The 11226-nt window shown below is 36.3% G+C and overlaps 1 protein-coding gene across 1 annotated transcript in view; it reads right to left on the minus strand.

Moving 5' to 3' along the window:
• The window catches only part of POLR3A (polymerase (RNA) III (DNA directed) polypeptide A, 155kDa), a 33178-nt gene that overhangs the window by 10675 nt on the left and 11277 nt on the right, over positions 1-11226 (minus strand). The window contains exons 14-20 of the mRNA XM_009080717.1: positions 9523-9687; positions 9086-9258; positions 8050-8161; positions 6604-6722; positions 5094-5231; positions 3477-3647; positions 2618-2731 (exon numbers count right to left, since the gene is read on the minus strand). Coding sequence (XP_009078965.1) covers positions 2618-2731; positions 3477-3647; positions 5094-5231; positions 6604-6722; positions 8050-8161; positions 9086-9258; positions 9523-9687 — 992 coding nt within the window. The remainder of the gene's footprint in view (positions 1-2617; positions 2732-3476; positions 3648-5093; positions 5232-6603; positions 6723-8049; positions 8162-9085; positions 9259-9522; positions 9688-11226) is intronic.

An 11226-nucleotide genomic window follows, 5' to 3' on the forward strand; every position in this document is an offset into this window, starting at 1 on the left:
ATTAGAGAAATTAGTATTTTTACTACAGGTGCATAAAAAAAGGAATATTGCAGGACTTGCATAAGATCATCAAGAACATCTGATCTAGAACAAAACCAAAACCACACTAAGGAGAGACTTTAAAAGCCATGCAGTCTTGAAAGATGCTTATTTTGTGGAGGGGTAGGTAGGGAGGAGTAGAAGGGGAAGAAGGCAGAAGATGTAACACTAACTTCTCCCTCTAGAACACTGAAAACTGTGTTCTTTTAAATTTTTACCTACTCACACAAAGTCAGGGCACAGTAACAATAACCACACCACCACCAGCTCCTCAAAAGGAGTCATCACGGTGGCTGAAAAATTGGTCATGTGGTCATATGGCCCAACTCCACAACGGGGCAGACTTAAGACCAAAACTGCAAAGGAGTGTAAAGAGCATTATGGGAAACTGTTTATTGTCAACTTTTCCTCTCTGACAGCCTCTGAGTTCCAAAGTACTTTAAAAAAATCCAAACAACCCCAACATAATAAATCAATTATTATATATAATTCTGAATAACGTACTCAAATTATATGTTATTTCCACACACTAGAGTCAAAAAAGGTGAAAAATAAATCTCTGAAGACTTTTATTTTTCATTGTCAAGTTTTATTCATGCACAAGACTTAAAAGAGGAAATTACTTATTCCTCTCAACTTTCAGTTATCTGTTGGCAGTTCATCCAAATTATGGAATCATTTACGCTACAACTGGAATGAAAAATGTATCTGACTCTTTACTGTGCCCATCTCTCTATGGACTTTTAATCTTCAGTGCAACACTGTCCTCTATGAGCACAGCTGTGTAACTTCCAGAGTGGACTCAAAAACACATCGATTTTTTCACACTGTCTAAATCTATAAAGTCTTTTAGTCTGGAACAGATTAACAAATAGGCACCAAATAGACTCAGTAAACTCTGGCTCAACATGGTCCTTGCCAGCTCCTACACTGTCAACAGGTATTCAAAATAGCTGTTCAGGGTATAAACCACAGTCACCCAGGTGTTTGCATCACATGTCCTAGCACTCAAGCTAGTGGGATCATGCATGTACATGAAGCACTCCTCATGGGAGGATCCTCACTGTGAAGATACCACTGAAATGCAGACAATGCCACAAGATTCAGCAAAAATCCATTCAAGTCCAGGTAGACCCATTAGGTCAACTCTACTTATGGCAGCACTGACTGCCTCTGTGCTGAGCTTTTGCTATGCTTGCATCACACTCCCAGCACACACATTCCAGCATCTACCAAAAAAAAAAAGTCACAGAACAACGACGGAATTTTGTTTTTCATTGTGGAAGTTTCTAAAGATCCTCCCAACTCCACTAAGAAGAAAATAAAAATTTCTCTTCACCTGTACCTTAATATACTAAAATATGTTAAAACATTAACACAATTGAAACCATGCCAGACAACAATCTGCTTTTTCATCAGTTGAATTCCCTCCAGCAAGGGCAGAGTGCAGGCAGACAAACGACAGTCTGTTTGGAAAAGGCTATGTAGACATACTGTGTTCTGGATAAGAGTGCATAAGCCATTATAGGAAACTCCTCCTAAAACAACAGCAATAAGAAATATCTCTGTTCTGGAATGGAAAAGTGGCAGAAGAGACACAAAAACACCAGAAAAACATGCTAATATCCCTAAAGGTTGAAAGAATGAGATTTAGAAAGTAAAGTCAAGAAAACTTCTAAAAGAAAGTTTCTTCAAATCCTCAAAATCCTTAAATTTAACTATGGGGAGTAATTCATGTGTTGTGGTTTTCACCATTGGAAAGGTTACATTACTGTGATGAACATCTATATTATAATTTAACAAGCAGTAATGTGTATATGCTAATTAGGTACTTTAGCACTATGCACACATCTTCAGCTAAAAAGCACTAACATTAATGCTCACACAGTGCACACACATGCTACAATTACCTCATTATATTTTTCATAACCTGTCTCAGTTAATGTCTTCAAGGATGAACAGGAAAAAAAAAAGGAAAGAAGAAAATGTAACTCTCTAAAACTTAAAAATCTTAAATTAAACTAATTATCACTAAGGTGACGTAGCCATATCTGTGCTTATCCGTGTAAATCAGTGTAAGTACAGAGCTAGTGTTTCCACTACAGGAAAACGAGCAAATGAAGAAAAACAGCTATTCAGAAAATTGTTCAGACCAAAACATATGAAGAATAATGGAGTATGATACTCAGTCCTAGTGGTTTCTTTCATTGAGTCAGTAAGTGTTATTTACTTTCTGATGTCCCAGGGGAAGCACATAATTACTGTACCATCTTTCTAGGGAGAGAAATTCCAGAAAGACATCTCAGATCAGCATACCTTCTACTCAAAAATAACTAGATTTTTCTCTCATTTCTAATATTCCTGTGGTGAATGTGAATAATTACCACAGTAATAATTACTAGCCCTACTTCCCCACCCCTAAATGCAGAGAAATACATAACTGAACAAACTACTACTCCTGCTACTAGCACATAAAATTCAGCCATAGCTTAAACAGATCGATAAGACCATTTTATTTCATTCCCTTAGTTTATTAGGAAAAGCTAATCACAGTGTGATAAAGAAGTGAGATAATTACCTGCAGAAAACTGTCTCGGCAGCAAAGAAATTCAGTCTTCTTCATGATGGACTCAGATGTTAACACCAATTCATTTTTACTAAGGGCTGGTTCACTTCGGCATGGATATACAGCCTGAAGCAGCAAAAACATTACTTCTTCACATAAAACACAGGCACAAAAACTTCATTGCAAAGACAGAGAATACAGATATGTTGAACTGATTAACATCATTCTATAGTTTTGGTTGCAGTTTTCTTGGTAGTGTTTGTTGGGGATTTTTGCTTGCTTATGTTTTACTATATAATACCAGACTACTCTGAAGAGAAGGGCCACATACACTTCTACTTATTTATGTAAATCTGAAGGTATAGACACAGACATTTCTAACTCTACTAATTTATTACACTCATATTACAGACATCTGAACAGTTATTTCAAGTGAAAGGATTTCACTGACACGGGAGGCCATGACACACCAACCAATCAGCAACAAAACCAAAACCAAATAATACAGGTCTTGAAACATCACAATATATCCAGAGTTATTAAAAACACTTCAGCCAGTTCAACACAAAGAACATGCGTGTCTTGATTTAGGAAGGAATTATTTTGTGTAATGTACCAAACTAACACCCAAGCACAGAAAAAAAATTCTACTTTTCACATGTTATAAAAAGTTCAGCCCTACTTGCTCTGCTCCACTGTAAAAATTGTCTGTAACTCAGAATACACATGCTGAAAGATTGACCAGGACCACTCAAATAATAAAATTAAAAGGAAATATTTCAACTGAAACAATTCTCCCCAGGATTTCTACTTCCTCCTACATGCTTAATACTCTTTACACACTTCCAGCAAGGATTTCAGCAATCCTTACCCTGATATTGTCTAGAACTCGTTTGAATTCCAGAGGTTCATCTTTCCCTTCCATGGCTGCAGGATCCAAGCCATCTCCTCCATAAATAAACTGTATAATGTCACCAGTAGAACTTCTGACTGTCAAATCATACTGTGAGCAAAGATCTTCAAGTGATTTTACCAACCGTCTCTGAAAAAATAAAAATGAAGTGCAAGGGAATTAAATTGATCTTTTTTAAAATAGCTATTGATTGGGATTACAAGCAGCATAGAACTGGACACAGGAAATAAATCTGACACAGTGATTAGCAGGCATGAAAACCAATTTAAAGTCATATGTTAGCCCTAGGCCTCTACTGCACATTCCAGAGAACATAAAAGTCAACAGTAACAAAATTTAAAGCAACAACAGAATACTCTACTTTTAGAAATTCCACCATACAGGAATGCTAAGCTAGGTGAATCTATTGTAGTCTGAGGAATTTATTTGGGTTTCTTTTACAGAATAATAATATTCTTCCAATCAGGTTTATTTCTCAAGGGATATAAACTTCTTGCATGTGGAAGCAGAACCAGTCAAAAAATACTTTCGCTAACAAAACCCAAAGAGGTCATCTGTCACAGCCAGTGTTATTTTTCTATCAGTGTTAGCTACTTATCTTACATTAACTCCTTATACTGGGCAATCCCTTTACTACCATCTTCCTTTGCCACCTTTATTTTAAAGATGGACTTCATTGTTCTGTGAAAGCAAATTAGATCACCAAAGACTATAAAATGGTAATTTTTTTGACTGAGGAGAAAAAAGGTAAGATGAAATAATCATGGGGTATTTTTAATTCAAAATGCAAGTGCTGCAATTTATTCACGTAGGATGAAAGTTGAAAAGGAAAAATATTTTGAAGGCTTATTATATTTCTATATACATATGTATATACTTACACTGATGCAAAGATTATTCCATTAGTTTTGGATACAAATGATCTAATTAATCACCCACCCCAAAAGGAATTGATTTCTGTCTTTGTACAGTTACTTGCATGTCTTGGAATGTGTCCTCAGTCCCAAACCAGCTTGACCTTTCTACTGCCTGTTACACTGGAATAGGGCTATATTTTAAATACTACTTGTATATTTGCACAGAAGTCTTAAGACTGCTCATAATAGCAAGACGTTTTGTTGGAGGGACATGTATATGTAACCCAAACCAAGGATTTTGTTTTCTGTTTCCTCACTGTTAAAATCCTGTATCTGAAAAAGCACTCACAACTCAAATCTCAGTTATAATGCACAGACAAAACTTTCATCATTCACATCAGTTTTAGGAACACACTACGTAGAAAGTAGTCCTTGGTAATTCCATAGAACAAGGGATTTTACAACCCATATTCTAAAGGAAACAGCTCAATACAAGTATGTGACTGTCCCACTGCCTGAGGTCTCGTTTACAAACCTCATGTCTACTGGAGGACAGAGCCAATCCAGGCATTTCACAGTATAAATTACTCTGTGTTACACTGAAAATACACACACACACAGAACGTATACATTTCTTCCCACTCATCACCTCAACATGCACACGAGAAATATCCACATTTTGCAAGACTGATAAAACTCCCACTCCACTGACAGTTACCTGCATATAACCAGTTTCAGCTGTTTTTACAGCTGTGTCAACCAGACCTTCTCGACCAGCCATTGTATGGAAAAAAAATTCAGTGGGAGTCAACCCAGAATAGAAGCTATTAGCAACAAAGCCTTTTGCTGCAGGAAGCTACAGAGAAGAGAAAAACATGGTTAAAATGCAATGTACATTCTGTATGTTACAGAAAAACATGCTGTATGTCATCTAAATTCTTTCAGATAGTTAGCCAACACATCCACAAACACAGAGCAGTCATCCCAGCTGGGTTTAGCTCCAAAGTTCTATGTTTGTATGTAGATCAGAATAATGGCTCCAAAAGCCCTTGCCTAGTTCTTCCAAACTAATCTAACAGATTTTACCCCTCCTCCTACAAGCCTTGTCATGCATCTTGCCATTCCGTGCAAACACTACACCAGCGTGTAATGCTTTGGACTCCCTTAGACTTGCAGAAATTGAAAAGGCAACAAGAATGTTCACTTTGCAATAATAGTGCAAAGGTATTTGTAGTGTTGAAGACCAAGGAATCTGAAAAAACATGACTGGAGACATGTGCATAATTAATTCTTTTATATGGCTTGCTCTCAGCCCCGAGGAAAGTTCTTGCCAGAGAACTTTACACAGGAATCCCTGAAGTCAAGTAACTCCAAACTGCCTCCATGATCATAGAGGTTCATCTTACAAAATCACTTTTTATTTTCTAACATGCAGTGCTTTTTAAATCAGTAAAAAAACTGGAGCTGAATTTTTACTTTTACCTTCTCATCCAGTCCATGAAGCATTGTTTCTTCTTCAATTTATTCAGTACGTTACAGAACTCAGAAGTTGAAATTTGGACATATAGTGACAAATATAAGTGGCATGGCTACCATCTGACACTCAAGTTACCTAACACACTAACTACATGAATGATTTATACCTAGAACCTTCTTCAATGTTCATTAGATTTCAAATACCAGTTAAAAAAAGAATTTATCTTGTTGAATTACATTAACAAGTGCATGAGACTCATTATTGCTTCATATAGGACCAAGCTCAAACATGAAACACAGAATAACCCATGATATCTATCCTAGTGGAATAAAAGAAAAAAAAAACAGACTCCAGAATGGTTTATCTGGCATGTGTCACTTGTCTAAAGACACACACCCAGCAGCTGTCCTGAAAAGTGTTAGTGCAGTGAAACATAATAAAAGAAACTGTAACAAATTATTTTCAGGACTCTCAAGAGAATAAAAAATGTATCATCAGACTTACTTTAATTTTACCAAATTAGAAAGGTCTAAGCAAGACTTCCTGTAAAAAAATCAAGCTAACTAGACATCCTATGGCAATTTGAAACACTACTGTTAACTCCCACATCATACTCAAAACATTTTACATTGACTGTGAGATCCTTTACCTCCAGCATGTCATCACAACACATCCTATCATGCATCTTTCATAAAATGGCTTAAGGAAACTTGTTTCACTTTTCTTCACCATCTATTATAAACAGAATTACCTTAGAATGCTTCTCAAAGTGAGGCAAGGATCTGTTCTCAAATCCATCAGGAACTCGGGACCCACTGATAGCCTGCTGACCTACACAAGCAATCATCTGGGATATATTAATGAAGGAGCCTGGAAAGAAATAAAGGAAAAAAAACCCCTCACTCACAAATGAGGAATATATTGTTCTCTGATGAGCTACCTTAATTTCCATGAACATCTATTGTTTAGCTTCAGAATTGGTAAAAAAAACCCACTTAGAATTGCAAGAGTTAAAGAAGCTTTTCTGTTACTCATCCTGTTCATTTCAGTACTTATGCAGAGGGTGACAACTAAGTCTGTGATACAACCAGCAACTCCTTATATTTTTCTTTCCTTTGGGTCACAGACATTCATGCCATCACAATTTGACTACGGTCCTTACATTGTCCTGGTTGATATTATGGATTGTGTTTAATATAACCCACCTTCCTAACCTACATGTTTTGCTTCACAATTTCTTCAACAAACATATTTTAATAACATTTTTCATAAAGGGATCAGTATCTACAAAGATTCCTAGAACAAATTAAGTTCCAGAGGATTAAGTCACTAACTTAGAAGTTTCATTTGCTGAATATGTTTGCAAAAAATGCCTTCCAACAATCACCCCAAATTATACACTTAATATATTCTTCTTCCTAGATTTCAGTATTTTTATAACACAACATGCCACCTCGAGGCTTTCCACAATTTACTAGACAGATAAAAAAGGCAAAGGGTTACGTGATTTCTTCAAATTGTCATAGGAAACAAAGGAAAGCTCAGACAAGAACCTGAGAGACCACATAGCACCTTCCAGTACCTAAAAAGGGCCTACAAGGAAGACAGAGATGGACTTTTCACAAGGCTATGTAAGCATTGGACAAAGGGGAATGGCTTTAAACCGAAAGAAGGCAGGTTTAGACTTGGTATCAGGAAGAAATTCTTTCCTGTGAGGGTGGTGAACCACTGGAGCAAGTTACCCTAAGAAGTTGTGGATGTCCCATCCTGGCCTGCTGGAAAGTGTCCCTGTCCATGGCAGGGGGCTGGAACTAGATGATCTTTAAGGTCCCTTCCAAATAATGATTCTATGAAATATTAATTCCAATTCTGAATATACAATTTCCAGTTGATTTTTATATGTGATATAAATATTTGAAGTAGAAATGCAACTGAAAACTTTTTACTGATGAATTAATTCATCTTAACATCTTAAGTTTTAATAGGATGTTTTTCAACTTCTACTAAAAATTTAAAGATACAAAACCTCAAAAATCAGCTTGATTTTAATTAGCTATACCCAACCTGAGTCATTTAAAATAGTTATGACATGAACTTGCACAACTAACAGTATAAAACAAGCTATAAAGACAGAATAAGTAATTTTCACAACGGTGATGGAGAGAGCAATCTACATGCAAAGTTCAGCTGTCCCTACCTTTAGAACCACAGAGAGCCATGATAAGGGGACTGTTGCTCTTGTCCAGTTCTCTGAGACAGGCACTGCCAGCATGATCTCTGATAACTGAGAGTTCTTTTAGGATTAAGGCCTGAAATCCAAGGTTACAGGGATTCAGCATTTATTAAAAAAACCATACACAAACAGGATTCTATCACTCCCAACAAAGCCTCCAGCAGTCAAAGCAAATTCAAGATACAATAAAGAAACCTAGTCATTGGTTTGGGTAACACAAGTTTAATAAATGTTAACTTGCATAACTTCCAGTTTGCTGCATAAAATGCCTTTGTTGGGATAAGACAGGGGTATCCAGGAACATGACAATCTCTTTTATCAGCAGCACAAACTTAAGCTCAGTTGAGCATTGCAATAAGACTTAATGTGCTACATGAAAAGGTACTAGAAAAATAATGTATTTTTGGACTTCTTTCACAAAGTTCAATGCTGGTATTTCCAGCAATTAGGAACATAATAACTGTATAAAAAAATGCTAGGACATACACAGGTGTCCAAATAAGAGTGGAAAGGACTGCAAGACACTTCTTGCAGTCAAAGTTCCACTGCAAACTGGATGACTGTGGCTGTAGTTGATCACAGGGTGGGGCTCTCTGATTGGGGTGTGATGGGGTTTGGATTTTTTCCTTTTTCTTCCTACTTTTATTTTCAAAGGTAAAACACAGACATTAACCATACAAGATGACAGATGTATAAAAGGAAATCTTGATAAATGTAATCAACTCCATTCCAACTACCTATGTAATTATTCTCTTGTATCACCCCAATACATGCTGGCATGGAGGGATGGAGGGAGTTGTCAAGTGTTTAGCTAACTTTTTTAGATGCATACAAACATCTTAATGTTAACTCTATATAGACAGCTGAAGTTGTGTACCTACAGACTGTATTTGCTTGTATTTTTAGGTTTCAGAAGACAACTTCAAAGTTCACAATGTACATAACTATATTTGTGAAGTCTCTACACTAAACGTGCAGGGATATAAATTAAAAATTTTACCTCTAATGTCTCTTCTGCAGTACACCCAGGCTGCTGCTGTAGCTTGCCAGTGTTGAGAGCTTCAATATACTCATCACATTTCTTATAACCAGCATGCAGGAGCTCATACTTAGCTTTTAGCAGGCCCTGCCCAGGGGTTACATCACCAATTCCAATTGAGAAGCCACGATTAGCTATTATTAAAAAAAAAATATTTTGATAGCAGTATCTCACATAGAGAAAACAAATTAAACCCAGGAAATATTATCATTGGGCACATTATTTTTTGTGACCATCACAAGCATTTCATAAGCACAATCAGTTGTTTCATTGTCTCTGTCAGCTTCACAACCAGTTTATTTTTTGAAAACAGAATATGTCATATTTGAAGCAAAAGTCTTGCTTGATAGCTCTCTATTTCTGCATTAAAATACAATTTTACAAGGAAATGTACGTACAAAGATAGACTGGAGCAAGTCTGGCTAGTCGTGACATGGCATCTGCAGCTTCTACCTGTCCCCAGTCTCTCAGCAAGATGTAGAAGATGTTGTTCTTGGATCCTGAACCTAATGTTCCTTTGTCCATACTGCCACTCATTAATTCACTGTTTTGAATTGTGACATCTAGAAATAAAAAGGCAAAAAGAATTCCCAGTTTTCTAAAACATTAACTAGCACTAGTAAGCACTTCTGTAGGGAATTTTGAATAAAAGCTCTGTTCATTGAAAGAACCAAACCAAAGACATATAGCTAATGTATCTGTAAAAGTGCATGAGTAAGTATTCTAAGGGGAACAGGCTACAACCTATCTTAACAAATTAGGTTAAAACATAATTCCCTTCCTCCTTAGAAAAGCAACTATATGCAATTAAAGACTTGTGAGAAACATTGTGAATCATGCTAAAAATCTAAAAATTAATACGAATAAAGTCTTCAATTTTAGCTGTCCAGAAACAAACTCAATAATGCATAATAAACCAATACTAGTGATTTGTTTATAAAGTAGAGCAACAAAATTTCAGAAGGTTACAGCTCTTTTACTCAAAGACTGATATTCAGTTCTACTCAATCATGTCTGCAGGCACAGCGTGAAGTTGAAAGACATACTGGACTCATAAGTCCCTTTAATTACAAGTGAATAGTAACAACATGGGTCTTGCCTTCAGGCCTGTACACACTGTCTCTCTGAGAGTACTTGTCTTTCCTTCATCAGGAACCTTCCATTTCAGGCACTGAATCTCCCTTATGAGCTTTAGTCTTTAACCAATTACAAAGTATCTTCTGTACATGAACTTCAAACTTATTTTCTGATAGCAGGACACTATATATTCACCCTCAACTTCATTATAAAACCTTCAAAGAAGTGGCCTATGTAGATGCATCCAATTTAAATCATTTTATACAGAACACTGCAATGTTTGCACATGCTTAATATATTCAATGTGAATTTAGGTAATCATCTTCTTAAAGCACAAGTCACTGCTCTACCATTTATGATATAAAATCAAAACATGATACCAGGGTTTCTTGAGACTTTTGAGTATTTGCAGAAAACTTTCTGAAGAGAATTAACATGGCTTCAAAAATTAATTTTTTTTCAAAGAACTACACACAGTCAACAAACAAATCCAAAACTTTTCTGCATCATGTGCTCCTGTCAAACTCAGATAATGGAAATTCTTCCTAAAAGAACAGACTGTGGATCAAAGAAGGTGCACTATGTTCACACAAGTGTGAGCAGGACTGGTTTGAAGCCTGTTGTCCCACATTATTATAGAGGCTGAAAAAAATTGTTCCACCATGTTTATTTATAAACAACTTCTCAGCCACAGAGTAGTGCTGTTTTCTACAGAAATCACTCAGTCTTCTGTACAGTGGATTTGAGTGCTAATTGGGAAATTCTCATATCAACATTGCATGACAGAAATACTGTAAATCAATGGTTCTTCAGTTTACACTTCTGGGCAGCAAGGAACCAGCCAATCCTCTCTGCTCAAGTTTTTTTCCGTCAGTTACCACATGAATATTAAATTTATTATAAGCAAAATTTTGCTCATATCTTACAGCCCCTTCAACCCTGGTGCTTTGCGTTCCATCTGCCACTTTGACATCCCGAACTGGATGGACACAGATGGCTTGATATCCTAGAGATTCCTGTTTTCC

The sequence above is a fragment of the Acanthisitta chloris genome, unplaced genomic scaffold (genome assembly GCF_000695815.1).
Source record: "Acanthisitta chloris isolate BGI_N310 unplaced genomic scaffold, ASM69581v1 scaffold11700, whole genome shotgun sequence".
NCBI classification, from domain to species: Eukaryota; Metazoa; Chordata; class Aves; order Passeriformes; family Acanthisittidae; genus Acanthisitta; species Acanthisitta chloris.